This window comes from Varanus komodoensis, unplaced genomic scaffold (assembly GCF_004798865.1).
Source record: "Varanus komodoensis strain SLA01 unplaced genomic scaffold, ASM479886v1 scaffold58, whole genome shotgun sequence".
Lineage (NCBI taxonomy): Eukaryota > Metazoa > Chordata > Lepidosauria > Squamata > Varanidae > Varanus > Varanus komodoensis.
In genome coordinates, this window is record NW_025336197.1 from 436,810 (window position 1) to 456,030 (window position 19,221).

At 36.6% G+C, this 19,221-nt stretch overlaps 1 protein-coding gene across 13 annotated transcripts in view; it reads right to left on the reverse strand.

Moving 5' to 3' along the window:
• Window positions 1–19,221, reverse strand: part of TBC1D5 (TBC1 domain family member 5) — a 304,343-nt gene that overhangs the window by 105,599 nt on the left and 179,523 nt on the right. For all 13 annotated transcript variants that reach the window (XM_044449385.1, XM_044449373.1, XM_044449377.1 and 10 more), the window contains 4 exons: window positions 17,017–17,105; window positions 15,264–15,314; window positions 14,641–14,710; window positions 13,381–13,553 (listed from right to left, as the gene is read on the reverse strand). In XM_044449385.1, coding sequence (XP_044305320.1) covers window positions 13,381–13,553; window positions 14,641–14,710; window positions 15,264–15,314; window positions 17,017–17,105 — 383 coding nt within the window. The remainder of the gene's footprint in view (window positions 1–13,380; window positions 13,554–14,640; window positions 14,711–15,263; window positions 15,315–17,016; window positions 17,106–19,221) is intronic.

Sequence of the window (19,221 nt, forward strand, 5' to 3'; positions counted from 1 at the left end):
TTCCTCACAAGTGACATTAATTGCATGGCCCACAGATGCTTATTATGCATTCTAGATCTCTGCAAAGAAAAATATTCATTTAAAATGTAAAGGTTTAATGCTATTTTAAGTATAATGCCACACAGCTGCTTGGTGATGTCACAGACACGGCTGAATACCATCATTCTGAGGCACCATTCAGAAGCTCACCGTTGACACAAAAGGTCTATAAAAACAAACTTCAAACATGCAGGAAGCGATATTCCGTGATGCATATGTTCTTTCACATGTGAAAATCACTACTTGGTCACTGCAGCAGGCCTCAATGAAACAACCTACACATTACATTTACTATGACCTTGTAGATTAGAGAAACTGAACAAATGCGCAAAACAGAAAATCAGGCATTATAAAGCCCAGACCATATTCCATCATGACCAGAATGTGCTATAAGAAACTTTAGAAATTATACTGCTTATTCCATATGCAATTCTGCTGTGAGTATATATTAGTTCAAAAAAAGGTTTTAACTACACTAAGTATTGATGTACTTGGGATGTCCCATGATTACCCAAGAAGCTGCTATATGGTTCAAGAAATCAAACAATAAATAAGCAGAACCTGTGATCCAGGCAGAGCAGCAGTTCACATCTACCTAATGAGTTTGTCTCCTGGGACTGGCCTCACAGGTTGTCCAATGTACATACACATGTCATTAAGTAACTCTGACAACAAATAATATGAGAAGGATTTAGATCTGTGTGTATTCATAGATCAGTTAAGTTGCTCTGAAGTTCTTGTTATATTCCCAAGGAAAATTCTTCCTACATGCAACCTTTTACAAGCATTTTTGCTGATATCAACACTCCCTCACCCACACTGGGCTGCTCATTATCTTACCTTAATTGTATTTTTGGTTTGGTAATGTTGGGCCAGTATTTAAACCGGTAACAAACACACTTTACCAATGAGTCAGTAGAAAGCTCAGTTACATGTGGTAATATCTCTAATTACCTCTTCATGAGGTTTAAACTTGGGGCCAGTTTTCCCCTTTGAAAGGATGCAGACTCTATTAAAATGGTCCACCCCTGGAGTCTTATGGATCCTGATGGATTCCTGAGGGCTCTGGGGAAATTTCTGGTTGATAAGACTGGCACTTCTGTTGACACCCTAGTTGATTTGTGAAATGGAGAGATGATCCAGGCAATTGACATGATTGCTCCTAAGCATCCTCTCCCACCTTGCAGATCCCACACAGTGCCTTGGTATACACCTGAGTTGCCGCTGATGAAGCACACTGGGAGACGATCAGAGCATAGGTGGATGAAATCCCATGCTGAATCTGACTGAACACAACTGAGCACTCATTACTGAGCCTATGCTGTGGTGGTGAGGGTGGTGAAGAAGGAATTCTTCTCTACTTCCACTGCATCCTCACAGTGCCGTCCAGTTGAGCTTTTCCAGGTGGAGTGACTGGCAATAGTGGCCCATGCACTGGTAACCTTCCAACTGGACTATTGTAATGTGCACTATATGGGGCTGTCCTTGAAGACAATCCAGATACTTCAATTGGTTTAGAGCTGGCAGGTTAATAACAGGGACCTGCAGGTATGTACACATTACTCCGGTCCTTTGCCACCTACACTAGCTACCAATTTAAGTCCAGGCCCAATTTAAGGTGCTGGTGATGACCTGTAAAGCCCTAAACAGCTTAGGTCCTGGTTACCTGAAGAAGTATCTCCTTCCATATAAGCCTGCCCTCTCCCTAAGAACTGGGGTGGAGGTCCTTCTCCGGGAGCCCTCCTTGAAGGAGATTAAGGTATTCAGGTATTCTCTGGATACCCAGAGAAGGGCCTTCTCTGCAGTGTTACCCCAATTGTGAAATATACTCCCAAGAGGCTCACCTGACGCTGTCATTGTATTCTTTTTGGTGCTGGACTCAAACCTTTTTATTTTCCCAATATTTTAAGGTTTGATTTTTATTTCATTATGGGTTTAATCGCTAGGAATGAATTAGGATGCTGTGTTTTATTTTGCTCTATTCTGTCTATTGTTAAACTGTCCCAAGACCTCAGTAGTGGATGGTATAAAAAAGTATTAAATAATAATAACCTCCAACTTAGCCCAAACTAATATGTAGACAAGGACTTCTATATCCTTGCAGCTAATCTTAAATTTACCAATATGTCGGAAACAACCATGTTCCATACATGATACCTTGATGGGGTACACATTAACCATCCCTTCCTTTAATTTCAGATTCTATTCTGATTTTTTGTTTTTCCTGCATGCATGGTCTGGTACTCCCAGTAGTTGTCTACACTTCCTGTTTTATATACTCTGTTTGTCTTCAGGAAATCTTACTCTAACACAGAGCAGATAGACAGTTTAAATACTTTAGCTCTCAGTCTGACTAAAGCATCCTTCTCATTTAAGTTTCTATCATTGTGACAGATGTGAAAAAGTGAACCCCCCCAATCCTGCAAGATTAATGGAAACCATTGTGTGACTCACCCATTCTAAGCAGTAGCACAATTTACGATACTGCTTTCACAGAGCAGGGTTTTTTCCCCATTACATATGGTCTTTGTTTACAGTGACATGTGATTATTCAAACCCAACAATACATTCTGCAAAAAAAATGAACTGATGACAATGATACAGATCTCCATTCCTTATTATATGAAACAACTGGAATGAATTCCTCAGTTTATAAACATTAAAATCATTATCTTATGCATTCACCATATAAAATAAACTTTAAAGAAAAAATACTTATATCTATGCTGTATTAGTACTCATTCTATAAATCATTCACATACTAAATGTGAAGACCCCCACTGTCTATTTTACTGTTTTTACCAAGATTTTCCTTGAAAGAGACATATGACAAATTTATAGTATTTCTTCTAGAAAACTACTTCAGGAGATGTATCCTTGACTATCTTAACTTTAGAAAATAATTATTGAGGTTCCACTAAGAACCACTAAAAAAACCCCAAGTGACTTCTAGGTGTGTCCCTCCTTCTTATGGTCCTTTCCATTTATACGATAGTAAATGGAGCTTGTGAGCTTGACTGCATGACAGTCAGCAGAGCGCATTAAATTATTTCCTGCAATGTAACCAAAAGGGGTCTCTCCTTTTTCCCATGTGAGAACTTAGGTTGTCACTAGTTGTGGAGAGAAGTAGCAATTTTTCCCCACAAAATTTTTAAATTTGTACTCATAATGAACCACCCTAGTTGTCAAATATGCTGCACCTTACTACCAGCTAAAAATAGCAACAAGGTGAATTATTTAAATCAGGGGTAGCATGAAGGTAGATTGTTAGATTTCTAATTATTTACAGTTTCTTGACAAGGATTTCTGATTTCCAATTATTTAACAATAGCAGTCAAAATGGCTCCCCATGACATGAATTATACTGCTGAAATAAAAAATAGTAAAAAAGTTTGGGTAACTAGGAACAGATTTGTGTGTGGAAGGATCACGAGTTCAGTTCTGCTACCCAAATCAAATTTGTGGACCCAAAATCCTTAATTCTTACCATATCTCATTTGAATCAGGTTTTGATTGGTGGATCACAGGGATCTGTAGATCCTTCAAAGGTGAAGTCTATCCAGCTCTGCTTTGAAGTTAAAGTTACAATAGGTATCAACATGTGTTGTTGCAATCTTTCAGAAGTGAGTAGCTGCAATCACTAATTTCCCAAAGGTGCCATAACCTCTTGTGATTTGAAAGAACTGAGGTCAAATCTGTTAATTATCCTTTTATGGTGAAATTCTCTGGCATTAATGTGAAAAATGGAAGAGTCATTCAGTTTACCAGCTTATATACAGCATTGACTTTGTCCATTATAACATATAAAGTCACTAAAAGAAAGAGCTAATAAGCTGCTAGCAAACACCCTAGTGTAAATCACACCAGTCTTAAAAGTATATATTAAAGTTTTGTTTCATGCAAGCCCAATTTTTCTTCTACTTCCAAAACGGCATGAGCTAAATGATAGCTGATAGGGCATTTTACTACAAACAATTCCATTATAACTGGATTAAAGTAGCATGTTTCAAGGAACATATTGCCTTATTTGCCTTTTTGTGCAATATGGCCCACACATCTCATGCAACTCTTTTTATGTACATCTGTTTTGTTTCTTCTTTTCATACTAGCAATCATATGACATTATTCCTGGGTAGCTTAGGAAGGATCCATTCTTTTGATAATCACTAGTGTAAGAGTATTATGGAACCTTTTGCAATTGCTTCCACAATAATAATTCAAACTGAAACAAAAATAGCCTTCCAAAACTCTTTGAACGTATTCCTAGAATATTCATAATACAATCCCACATAACTGAAATTCCTCATCTGGTTTAGACATGCATTTTAATTTCTAACACATATTTTCTCCCCACCTCCTGCATGCCATTTCAAGATGCTATGAAAGTTTACTTGCCATGCATGTATCCTAACTCTGTGCTATTCCCAGCACTTGAGCCTGAAAGCACATCACCTGCAACTAGGAACAACATGACAAATCTGTATTCTATCCTCACAGCTACTCAGTTCTACTCATTAACATCTCAGCACATAATTAAGTGGCAAGAGAATAGAACTCAAATGGATACTTCCCATTTCTCAACTCATCTTTCATCCTACTTATATACCAATCACTTTTGACACTACATATGCAAGGAGAGCAAATTACCCAACAAAGTCTAAATCCATATTTAAGCTAAAATGGATCAAGAATATCAATTACACTAGACTTTATCATCTGACATACAATGGGGAAATAAGTAAGGAAATTTACATACATGATAGGATTCAAATACATGTAGTTTTTATGAGGAAGTTACATTAATCTAGCAAGGCAACAGAAATGGACAATATAAATATTTTGAAAAAGTACGCAAGGCAGCTATTATTATTTGGGTTTATTTAACAACTATTAGTATGACAGGTAAATTGATCTTCCATATTTAGGGACAGTGTATAGCTATGTATGTCAGATGCCATGTACAAACAACACAGCATGACTGTTAACATGACTGTAAGCTTTCCAGACCTATCTATAACAAAACATCTTTTACTATCTTTTTCTGTTAGAAACATTAAATTGAACTAAATGCCCCTTTGTTACAAACTAACAGGGATCTTCTTAATGTTATTAAAATCTCTTAAGAGTATTGCATTGGATTCTTTTTATCTGTCCTGAATCTCCTACAAATCAGCTTCATGGGATGACTCGAAGTTCTAGTATTATGGGTGAGGGTTTTAAATACCTCTATCGTATCTCCCCAAACTTGCCTAATTTCTCAACAAAACAATCCCCATTTCTCATAGGGAGTTGCTTCCACTCCATTTAATTTGCCCTTCTCTGTACTTTTCACAACTTGATATCTTTTTCAGATGTGCTGATGAGAACTGAACACAATATTTTAAGTGTGGTCACACCTAAGATTTGTATAAGGGGATCATGGTCTTTGCAGTTCTGTTTTCTATTAATTTCCTAATTATGTGTAACATGTGGTATATCTTTTTCACAGCAGCTGGGCAGGAGGATGACATTTTTATATCTTTTCACCACAACCCAAAGATTCCATTCTTGACCAATCACTGCTAGCTCAGATCCCATCAGTCTATACTTAAAGTTAGAGCGGTTTTTGCCAATGTACATTACATTACACTTGCTTATAATGAATTGTATTTACCATTTTGATGCCTATTCTCTCAGCTTGGAGAGATCCTTTTGGGGCTTCTCCCAATCCCTGTGAGTTTTAACCACTCTAAATTGGTTAATTGGACATCTCCAAAAACTGACCACTTCACTGCTTACTTCTAATTTATGTAGTAATAGATTGAAAAACATTGGTTCTAATACAGAAACCTGTGGGACCACACTTCTTGCATCCTTCTGTTGGAAGTAATTAACATTTATTCCTTCTCTCTTCTATCTGTTCTTTAACTAGTTACTGATCCATAAGATAACCCCCCCCCCCCCGCCTCCACACTTATTGCATGACTGATAAGTTTGCTTGGGAGTCTTGAATGAGGGATTTTGTCAAAAGCCATATATAAGTCCAAGGAAACAATTTCTACCAGATTGCTCCTGCACGCATACTTATTGGCACTCTCATAGAACCCTAAGTTGGTCTAAGAAAACATATCATTTCTCATGTACTGTGTACTTAACTTTTGTACAACAGCTGTAAGCCATAAGTTCCACATTCCATCTATAGTTTATCATTATGTACAAACCAGGGACACTGAATGTCTATCCTCTGACAAGCCAGAGTCATGAGGCAACAATAAACTGTGGCTAATGACCCTGACTTGTCCCGAGAGAGGCAAGCTAAGGCTCCCAATTATCAGAGAATACTAAACAAACACAGACCACCTGCAGCAGGAGTGATTGGGCAGCTTTCACCTTCATTACATGCCGTCCTGGCATTAGTCTGATGCACTGGTTTTTAAATACTGCATTCAGGTTTTTAAAGTAGTAATTTGAATTCTTTAAAAGCACACTATAGCATATAAAGTTGTATTCATTTTTCCTCTTTAACTGTGTACAATACCTGCCCCTATGTTTGGACTAAAAAGTGCCATCCACAGTACATGGAACAAAGTGGCTTGCAATAATTAGATTTAAGGGTCAGAGAAATTAACATTTAAATACCATTTAATCTAGGACATTAATCATTGTTAGCCTGTATAACTGTACAATTACACTGAATATTCAATCTGTCAACATTTTACAGGATCTAATACTTTCATTGATTTTATTTTGGTCTGCAAATATGACATCTTACTGTCAAACTAATAAATTTTATACATAGATTATTTTATAAACACAAAAGAGCAAAATGACTTGCAATCAGAATGATTCACAAATATTGCAATAATGGTAATTTGTGCGCCTTCTATCTGTCAATATATTAACCGTAATTGTGATCTTTATTTTGTTATCCATTGGCCTTGAGAATATCTAGAGAAACTTTCCATATAAGATTCCCATTACAAAAGTTACAATAAATTTTTCCAGATTTCTTCTTTAAAAATCACATATAACAATTATGTTACCCAACAGAGTAGCACTGTAGCTTATCTTAGATAAGTCTAAAATATATTAAATCAAGGAATCCCTTAAACCCAAATCCCTTCCATTTCTTTACCTTGGAACCTCCTTGCAGCTAATGCAAACAGAGCTGTTTCGTAAGTCACAATGGAGAGGGAATCTTCCCATTAAAAAAGCAAATATTTTCTTATCAATATTAGTTGTTAATTTTAATTCTTTCTTGAAAGGGCATTTCAGGAAGTAATGAATATTATACTTTTTCTGAATCAATTACAGATACAAATCTACTGAGAGCAAGAATCCATTTAAATCTATCATAGAATAAGTCATAATCTATAGCTGCAGTTCAAGAAACATATTACATAACAAAACGAGTGCCAGATCTTTCAGGTAGCTGTACCTTTCAATAGTCCTTTTTAAAAAGGCAATGCTATTGAGGAAAGGATAGTTTGCTTACCTGCAACTGTAGGTCTTTGAATGATTATCTGTGCAGTCATACTGAGTTTCTGCCATCTAGAGTAGAGGCTTTTAGCTAGGAAGCCTGTCCTATCCCATTCCTGCATATGCTTAGGGGTGACGCTTGGTGTCCCCTACAGTTTCTCTGAGGTTTCTGCAGCAATATCCAAGAGGATAGTGTAGTATGTGCCTGAGTATTTGTAGTGGGGTAGGAAGGTTAGTTGTATGACTGCACAGTTGACCACTGGAAGAACTACAGCTACAGACAGGCAATCTCTCCTCCTCCTTTGCAGCCCTGGCACATCACACACATAGTAAGCTGAAAAAAGGAGGAATAGATGGTTAACCCTCTATAGAGAAAAGCATTGCCCATCCAAAAGGAATGTAACTTTCCCTGCTAACATCAAGGCAGTAGTGTTTAACAGACTTAATGGAGTGGGACTATGTAGCCACTCTGCATAGCTCTTGGAGAGAAACTCTTCATGAAAAGGCAACTGAAGGGTCAACAGTCCTAATGGAATGAACCGCAGCTGAACTCAATACTGGAAGCAGAACCAAGGCATAGAAAAGTTGAATTGTGTTGAAGTCTCAGGCAGAGAGCCTTTGTGTATTCCAAAGGTGTAGTTGGATTTGGAAGAAAACACGAAAGATAATATCCTGGTTCAAGAAACCCCCTTGAATCAGATCTGGTCTGAAATCACCTCGTCTTTATGCAAAGAAAAAATCTGTAAACACTTGAATTCACAGCGGCATGCAGACACAGTCACTAAGCAGATTCACAGTGAGGAAGAGACAAGTCCTTTCTTGTGAAGTTTCAAGAGAAACTGAACAGTATGGTGAAGAGGACTGTTGATGGGATCAGCAGGAATAGAATTTCCATATCTTAGGAATTCTTGCCAGTTTAGAGCCTATAGTGATAGTGGCTCTACAGTGGCAGCAGTCCACCCTTAATGGAAAGGTGCCCAAAGGGGAAAAGAGGAACTGCAAAGGTGAAATCATGTACAAGGAACAAAATATGCCAAAATGTAAAGGGAGAAAGGGAAATGAGAACAACACTACGGTAGAACAAATTCAGCTCAGATGTCAAATGATCAAGCAATTTAGCTGAAAGAGAGTCTCAAAATTGCTACTGCTGTGACAGCCAAAGTGAGGGGAAAGGAGTACCCTCTAGGCATACATAAGAGGGAGCTGGGTGGGCTTCCCACCTGATAGTCTCAGCTCTTGAGGTTTCTGATGGAAGCTCTGCTCAAGTGCTGGACCTGTATGTGTGATGCAGAGAGACCACAAAGAATCTGGATTCTTGAAAAAGTTTCATATTACCAATATATCAAGAACTTTGGCTGAGGACATGTTCTACTAATCCTCACCATCTGAAGTTAGGAATTTGGACATATGGCACATGAGCCACCCCATACAGCCTTTGAGACTCTCTCCTTTGGGATGCCTACCTGGTTCCTTCACTCCTAGACTTTTGTTTTTTTGGTTGGGGAAGGATAATTGGAAACTATTATGCTTCTTGTTTGTTCTACCAGCTTTATTTTTAACTTTTATTATATTTTATCAATCAGAAAATTACTGTTTTCAGATATTGGCTTTGAAGTATATTTGGTATCTATTTTGTAAATGCTTTGAATTTTGCTGAAACAGGAAAATGGGATATTATTGTTTTAAAATCAATGAATAATGTATGATTGAATGAACAAATGAATGTTGAGGCTGTTGCAGTTATTACAAGCACTATACCAAACTGCTATTTCAAGTAAAGTAGATGGATAAAGTCAAATGATTTCTTACAGCTTACCTTCACGTGCACAAGCTTTGGCACACTACAAAAGGTCTGGGTAGTGTTAATCTGCCTTTACACCCTGCCTCACAACATCTCTCTCTGTGCTTTGTCACATGCTGCCTTGTTCATGTGTTAGGCCTCCAGATATGCCAACATTGTGTTGATCATTGGTTGTAGGCTAGTGGAATAATCCAACACAAAGTGGAAGGCAAAGAAACTGCTGCAGAACAGAGTTCATAGCCAACAATAATCACAGACCACTGTCCCATTTATCTGCATGTGCCTAGTTGTACATTGGTGAAAGAGTACAAATAGTTGCTCACCCATGTCCCTTAATATGTCCTTGCATACTACTGTTGTTTTAATTGTATTGCATTGCAGCAGCAAGCAAAGCAAACTTCAGGCCTTCGAGTTTATAAGCAGATATACTATAGTCAACACTGTTAAGTTAATGTTACCAGTCTGAATGTGCAGGATGTACACATATGATTCATTTCTTATAAGCCTGTAACAAGGGAAGTGAGAAGAATCTGGTTCAGAGGTCAAAATTCAGCAGATTGGTCCTGCTTGGTCCCCCTAGATTCTTGCCTGTCAACTGAATGGTTGTGCCAACTTGACCTGAAGCAAGTCAAGCCAACATGAGGATTGCTGTTTTTAAAGATTGCCAGGACTTGTGAGTTTTTTGTTTTTGTTTTTTAGAGCCTGGGAAATTTGCATGAGGTTCACTTGCAATTTGCACTAATTATGTACAAATTTAATGCAAATTTCCCTGGCTTTGAAAAATAAAGTAAAATAGAAGCGATGAAACAAATTGTGTCCTGCTTCTAAAGTAGAAACCACAAAAAATTCCCCTGACTTGGCCTGCTTGGTGCCATAAATCTGCCGAGTGCAAGCAGTTCAACTTGCTAAGTGTTGGCAATCCATACCTACAACACAATGAATGATTTCATTCCAACTTCATATCAAGCCCACCACATTTGTTAACCATTTTGATTATTTGACAGGGAAATGAGTGTATTAACAACAGAAATCTTGCCCTCTTGAATTAGGGAAGATTTTCCCCTCATTTTGTTGTGTCAGCACTGACACAACATAACAGTGCAAAGTAGCAACCAAGCATAGCTCCCACTGGAATAACAAATACATTGAGACAAATATAACTTCAAGTGGCAACCTTTAAGTCTAAGATGGTAAAATATATTGAAGAAGGAAAGGAAGAGAATGGCTTGTTCCATTCTGTATAGATAGATAAATAATATCCTGCAGGTAAATAACAGAATGGCTTTAGGTAATATTGAGAATGTTAATTGTAGTCTAAGTTTATAAAACAATAAATAGGTACAGAACACTTTAAAAAGATCTTTTCCCATATTGATGTACAGTAAAGGCAGCTCAGCCCTACCAGAATCGGTAAGGGTCACGGCTGGATTGGCTGGTCCTAAGACACACCCCTGAACAAAGTCCTGAAGGTGGTCGATAATTTCCTTCCTACTGCTTTCAATGGAAGGCATATCATTAAAGAAGAAGCAACAACAATAGCAAAACCAGGATGAATAAAAAAGTAATGTTCCTCTGCTACTCAGCGCTGCCAACATAAGGATGACATTTCACCCTGTCCTCCAAGGGAAAGCATATGTGTATATTTGAATTTAACATTAAGAAAACTAATTTCACAGCAACCATAAACTATGAACAAATTGGATGCTACATGTTCTTTCAGATTCAATTAGATTAGATCATTGTGTTTAGATCATTTATGCCTCTAAGAAATGCCTATGACTCCTGGCTGCATTTCCTGTTAGATGATCCACAACTTTGTCCAATATTGCCATTATATATACTATCATATAACCTTTCAAAGCTTTTTTCCTTCTTTTAACATTTCAGGAAAACATCCTTGGGTTAGTAAATTATCTTCTTTAACTTGAATCAATTAATAGCATTCTTCTACGGCAATAATATTAAGAAGATTACTATACATACTCACTGCTGCAAATTCTTTTTTAAAAAGATAGAACAGTACTTAAAAACAAACATAATTATGATACTCTATATGCTTTTCTCTTTTCAAATACAAGCACATAACCAGACATTGGAAACATATAAAACCAAGGCAATTTCCTTCAATGTCAATTTAATGAGGACTGATAGATCACTATGATATATTTCTGTTTTGACAGTATTACTGGTAAATTATGGGTTAAAGTGCAAATGAAGTTTTACAACAGTGGAAAGTCTACTAATAGATTGTAATGTGCTCGGCATTAATTTGAAAATGAGGATCTGCTTGTGAAAACTGATTTAATAATCATACCTTATGGTTCTTCATTTCTTATTTTTCTCTGCTATTTACTGGCAACTTGTGGCTCACAGGCATAATCTAGTCCACTTTTCATTCTATTGTCTAAATGCCATCTTTCTCTATCTGAATGTCCATATAACTTCTATGGTTCTTTTCCCTGCACATCTGCGACCTCTTTTAGGAGAGGAGGAAAGACCTATGCAAGTGTCTTTACAAGTGAATTATGAAAAAATGATGGGAATAATTTCACAATCATAGTGTGCAGCAAGCAAATACCATTGTTTGCCTGTAATGGCAAACCAAGTTTACAGTGAAGTATGAAGGGAGGGAATTACACCATGTGAATGAAGACAAGTATCTGAAGTTCATTCTAGAGTCATAGAATAGTCATGCCCACTTTCAAGACACAGGACTCACAGTGGTTTATTTAACCCATGATGAGTTGTGGTGTGTTTCAGATGTGATTTTGAATAGGTACGTATAGGGTTATGGTGTGTCGCATGCACCATACAAGGCAAGGATTAAAAACCCTTTTATAATCCATGATGGCTGGGTCCACACAACATCCTGCAACTTTATCAGGGATTTCACATTCAAAATGGCACATGGCACACACCACAACTCATCATGGGTTAAATAAACCTCTGTAAGCCCAGCTTGTTGTGCAGATCAGGCCAGTGTGGAGCTATAGCTGATGTTACATTTGAACAAAATCTATGTGGTGTTGGATTTATATGATCACACTGTACCAATTTTATTAAGGTTAAAGTTCAAAATTTTAACCAATTTTCGTATTATTAAGCCCTCAACTATTCATTTTCTATGTTAGCCTTTTTACACTGCCACAGAGTACCCACTGTATATCATCTCTATTACTTTTCATGTGCATTCTACATAGTTTCTGTTAAGTCTGAATCAGATAGACTGTAACACTACACATACAGAATCTTATTCAGCACCACTAGAGCTGGCTTTGCTACAGATCATCATTTTTCCATGGCCCTCCTGTGTGTCTTATTCCTACTAAATTCTTTCTGTACAGAGAGGTGCAATAGTGTTTACAGCATTTATAATTCAGTATTTCACTTTTAAATAAGAGTATAAAATTCTGATATTTGTGAGAAAAATACATTATTTCATACTAAACAAGATAAACATTAGTAGCCATTAACTACACATAAGGGATGCAAGCTATGTTAGAGTGCTTTATTTGCAAAATTTTGAATATGAACACTATCTAATAGTTAATGCAGCCATCTGTACTCCTTTGCCGGGGGATAGGCAATGAGCAAGGTGAATTTGTATGCTTGAAAAGAACACAGCTGGTTGATGCTAGAATTTCTTCCTTATCCACTATGAATATTTTTTTGTTAAGAAATAACAGCAGAAGGACATTCCAAAATGTTTGCTAAATTTAAGACTAGTAAATTCAAACAATCTAGTCCAACCTACTGCAGTCAGAATTATATTTTAATAATATCTGAAAAGGACTTGTTGAACAACCTTACTTCTACAGTTCTTAGTTAGATATACTACTATCTTTTTACTGAAAATTATTCAACATTGTCCACAGTTCAAAAATCTTCTTCAGAACAAAAGCTTGAGTAATCCTGTTTCTGTTCTCTGTACCTTTCCTGCTAAAAGAGCCAGGAACTCCAGAATGCATCTAGAAATTTTGCCATGGGAGAAAGAGAGCATCATGACAAATGAATGCAATAGTAGCTTGCTCCCCATTATCTCATAATTTTCAAAATCTAAATAGTAAAATAAAAGAACTTACAGTCCATAAATCTGTGGCGCAATCTCTAGCCTGTTCAAATGCATGTAAAGCTCAATATCATGTTTCTTTAGCAAATGATCTTGAATCTGGTTTACTTTTGTTACAATAGCAATTGATGGGCCTAAATCCTGGGGTCTTGCAAATGGAGTGGGGGTCATCATTGCATCTTTATCCTAAAAGAACAGTAACAACAAAATCAAATGATATCAGCATCTTGTCACTTTCCTCCCACACCATCTAGCCTTTTATAACATTTTCTCTGATGAAGACATATGGGGATCTTGAAAACATGCACAAGGATGGTGATGGGGAATGATCTTTTGATTGGCCCAACAGAAGTATTAAAACAACATGTATTCTGGAAATTTTATCAAGGTCAGTATGTCTACATCTTCCCATCTAATGTCTAATTTATTAAAGGTTTCCAATGTTTACTAAAGACAACAATGACTCCGCATTTAAATTCCAGAAGCTGTACGTATTTTAATAAATTATCCTACAGAGCCTGCCCACACCATAAATTAAAACAAATGACACTATACTGGGAAAAAAGGCAAATAGGATTTAATACATGTTTAAGATCATATTTTACAAAGGTACCATAAATTTCTGATTTCAGAAATTGGGTGATGGGATTAGGCACAATTACATAGCCTGCTGCTTAAGGGATTCCCCACTGTTATGTTTTCCAGTGCTGATTCCACAATATTGGCGCAACAGGGGGGCTCTTTACTTCACTCTGTAATCACCTGCTTGCTCTCCAGTTTTTCTTGGCCCAGTACTCACCACTGACCAGAGAAAAGGGGGAAATGACTGAAAAGGCAAGGGTCATTTTACTCATTACTATCACTTGCTGCTGCATTCTGTCTAGGACTCAGAAAAAGAATGAGGTACAATGGCTAGAGGAGCAGTAGACCCCGTGGTCAGAAGTAGTTCCTTGCTGAAGGGTTGTCCTCAGCATGTGCCTGAAAACATCAACCCTTGATAGTAATCCTAATGTCTACACTGTTTTTCTTAGTTTTTACTCCAAACATTGCCATGGGTGCCATTTACCCATCAACAAATACTGAACTAAAACTTAAAACTAGTTATAATGAAAAGTTTTTCTATTCATGTGGTTTAAATTTACTGGTTGTCAAGTTATTCAAGCTTCAACTTATATTAAACATGTTAACTCCAGACTTACTTTTATCTTAAAAAGGCATTATACTCAATGTTAAATAAAAAATAATAATAATATGGATTTTGATCAGAAAGTACCTTTTGACTGTCGTGCTCATATGTTGAAAACCAGTGTTCTGCTGTTTTCATAAGATGGGTGAACATTGCACTAAGGAGAAATAATGTTATCTATAATAAGCACAACGATAAGAACATAAGAGAAGCCATGCTGGATCAGACCAAGGATCCATCTAGTCCAGCATTCTGAACGCATGGTGGCAAAGCAGCTGCTCACAGGATCTCTCAAGCAGGACGGGTGCAAGACATCTGCCTGCCCAAGCTCCTCAGCAACTGGCACCTCTTATGGCGGAGGTAGCATTTAGCCAGTAATGCTAGTAGCCACTGACAGCCTCTTCTTCCATGAATCTATCTGGTCTCTTTCTAAACCCACCTAAATTGGTGGCCCTCACTGCTTCCCATGGTAATAAATTCCACAGTTTCACTATACTTTGTGTGAAGAATTACTTCTTCTTATCTGACCTGAACCTTTCCCCAAGCAGCATCATGTGATGTCCCCAGCTTCAAGTGTTATGCAAGAGTGAAGAATACGTCCATATTCTCCACTCTGTGCATTATTTTAAACACCTCTATCATGTCTATCATGATGACTATGATAATAATATAAGCAAATACAAGAAGAAAAAGAAGTTACTGAAACTTACTAGGCATCATGTTCCAGATATCCAGGGTCCAAAAGAACTTTCATTTCTTCACTATTGAGAAAAAATAACATTTAAAAGTGTTTTTTTCCTTTTTATGGTAGGTTTCCTAGCCAGCTTACAGGACAATTGCAAGTAAGTAAAACTAGCCTTTGTAATTAAAAAGAGTAATTCCACTGAAGACAAATGAAGTCCTTACTCTCTCTAAAGATCAAAAACAAATTAGCTGCCTTGTCTGCACTACAATGAAGTAACCATCTAATTATTCCAAATAACAAATTACTGAATGCCACAATGTATTATTTGAATATGCTTGATCCAGAATAATTGATCACTCTACAATATATCACTGTTGGTTGAAAACAAAAAATACAGTTACTGCTCAAATACACAATATCAAAACAGTAATTTATTTTAATAGAATCTATTTTTATCACATTTTAGCAGCAATTAATCAGTGACAACACCTTTTACAATTTTTCCCTGTGGCTAGTAGAGAAAAAGAAGGATTATATGCCCAAACATGAATACATTGAGAAATCTGACACTCTGTTCTTAATATAACCTGCAGAGTGGGGATGTATGAGAATTCCATGGGGTGCTTTTGAGAAAAATATTGGGTTTTTCTGGTTTGGCTCCCTGGTTTCCACTCTTTCTTTGCTGCTGTATTAACTTCATCTGTACTCAGCCCAGCCAGCATGTAGATATTTGTGTTTTTTTCAATGGCAATAATCTGTGATTTCTTAAAAAATGGACTTGAAATATTTGCACATTGTAATCAAATTGCACTAAAATAATCAGTAATTCAGAAATGAAAATCCTAACCTTCAGTGTCCTGGAAAGTGATCCCTATCAAGGCACCATCCCGAAAACATTGGCAAAACAGTAATTCATATATGTTAAATGGATGCTTTGCTTTCCCAAAAGCTGTTAAAAGGCAAGCTGTCAAGTGAAATCAAAGTTACAAATCTGCTTGTGAAAGGGGGTGGCTAATAGATCACCCTCTCCATGGTAAGATCCTCTAGTTTTTATATGTGGACTCAACAGTGTGCATTGTCCTGCACATTTCCCATCCTTTCTGGACCACCCTTTCAGTGCTTAGGAGACATGCAAGTCAACCCATTTATGGAATCCGTCAATTTTAAGAGTTCTGTCTATCTTTTAGCATAGGGTTTCTGACAAATACTATTTTCCTCCACAGAGACATGTAAATTTATATGCATATGTCCTTCTGAAGAGAAAACACATAGCACTACAGGTAATTACAACCCTCTGAAAATTCTGACCTTGATATATCATATTATCTATTGATAAGAAAAACTACGCTTTAACAGGGGCAATCTAAAGGGATTTCAATATTACTAGATGCCTGAGGCAAATGCTACTAGAAAAAAAGTAGTGAGCAACTCTAAATGATTCCGACAAAGAACTTTTATAAAAATAAAATCTAAAAACAGTTACAGTTTACATATAATTATTTACTAGAATATTTATATATCCATCTTGTCTCGAATTCTGTTGATTGAAGTGCAATCTTATAGTGCACATATTAATTTCGGATATAAAACCTGGCATTGCATTCATTACTTAGCATGTGGACAGAAGTGACACCAAAACAGAATCTTTAAACGAGCACTTATTAACCAGCAGATCTCAGTGTTGCATGTCCATTCTAACATGCCCATCAACATTGCTATCATTTATCTGTTGTTATACATTAATGCAAACATTGTTGCTTTTGACAGAGGATCATTACCTTGGTTGTGCAGCTTCACTTGCATGCAGAAAAGCTTGGTGGTCACAGTGCAGAATAAATACAATGGGTGCTAATAGTTCATGCATGCCCTACAATTAAAAATAATAATCCAGAATTTATTTCATGTATCAGGAATTTTAAATCATTCTATTTAATAAACCAGTAGAAGTCACTGTAGCAGAACAATGATTCATATACAGTTGTTTTACTGTAATTAAAGTAAAACCAATTGTTTCCTCTTCTATGAGGTATGAGAAATTCATTTCATGTCATTTTTTAAAATGGGACGATGTTAATAGACTATAATTCATCACTCAGCAGTTACATCAAGATATATATAAAGAACCATTTCATTGTTTTAATGTGGTTATGAGCTACCTTGCAAATACATAGAAAACAACTTAGAAATACAGCAAACTAGTGTAGTTTTCCAAATGATATCAGAACCATATATCTATGTAATTCTAGAATTTGGCTTAAAAGGAAGCTAAAAGACATGTAGAGCTAAAGTGAGAATTCTATATTTATGAACCTTCACAAATGTCTGCATGTATCATTTAGTTAATATATAGTTAATATTTTGTGCAAGAAAGATTGGTTATACTATATTAGAGCCAGCTATAATACATATTTAGTGAACTGTACATGAATGAGGGGTCCAGGAACCCCTACTCCATGACGTGATATAGGTAGAATGTTTTCCCCACGGGGGCTTGTCTTTTGGTGCCAGTCTCCCAGACATTTAAAAACTGTTTTTGTGCTTTTAGATCCTTATTTTGGTTTTACTATGTGCTGCTCTCTTTTTATTCCTTCCTTGATCCCAGGTTCATGTTATGTCCCTTTACTGCCATTTTATTGTGATTTTACATTTTATATTTTTAACTTAGAAGCATAGCACCCAAAGAACTTTTGTTATTGAGCAGTTGAAAACTTAACAAATAAAATAATCTAATAAAAATTTTATTGCCAGAAATGTTAAAAAATGTCCAGCAACAAAGTAGTTCAATTGCTTGCTATTTTCGATTGGTACTGGTTTGAAATAGTAAATGCTTTTTTTCTGAGTATGAGCCTCTCCTAAATTTTGTTCATGCTAGTAAGTGCAGGCTTAGTTATAAAACAGTGTCTTGCAGTTATTTCGGAAAAACTGCTTACAAGCAGATACGCTGAGTATATAGGATAGGACTGCTAAAGGAAATTCAATAACTCTTGGGTATCTAGCTCCAACAATTCCCTTGTGAATCCCTGAGCTCTTAATAAGGTTGAGTCTGCAGAAACTGATGGGACACCATTGACTGCTGGTTAGTTCAAACAATGATCAGTGTACACAAGGTACACAAAGTGACCTGCTTTGATTGGGTCTCTTTGTTTAAAACTTTTCACTATTGTTTGCCACAGAGACCATTTTGGAACAAAAAAGCTTATTTCTTCTTTGGAAGCAGCATAAATTGTATACTAATTTGGTTATATATTTATTCCATGTGCAGTATGAACAGGACACCTGAACGGAGTCAGGACCGTATTACAAGTATGATTGATCCTACTATTCCCGAACTTTAGGTGGGAGTTCCATACAGGGCAGGTCCCAGTGAAGCTGTGCATGTTTGCCCTTAGATCTACTACATGTGCAGAGAATCAGCTGCTTATGTGCAAAACTCTACTTTGCCAGCCCTTGTCAAAGCCACCTCAGCACCCAGCTGTAAAGTATCAGGGGTTTCAAACCAGACTTTCTGGTAGCAAGTGACAAGCACCATACTACACTACCTGTGCTATGAGGGCAACTCTAAGACACTAAGAGAGTGCAGTTTGATTTTTGCTATATTGCAATACCACCCCTAAAGTTTTGATTGTAATATGGCCAGAAATTGTGCAAGAGTTTTCTCATTCCATCTAATTATATCATAATGTACCCTGGGGCACTGTACTTATGACATAATGAAAAATGTGTTGAAATACTGATGTAAATATATAATCCATGACCTAAGAATAGAAATTGAAAATGCAATAAAATTAGAAATAACAGACTAAGGGGCTAATTGGAAGCATTAATTTGTAGGTTCTAGTTGCTTCTGTATAAAATTCCTCACACAATCTATCAAACTGCAAACTATACACTCAAAAGAGAACAGACCTAAGAATTTGAAAAAGGAGACTACAGGTTAAATGAGGCAATGGAAAATCAATTAGCTACATGTCTCATGAATTTAA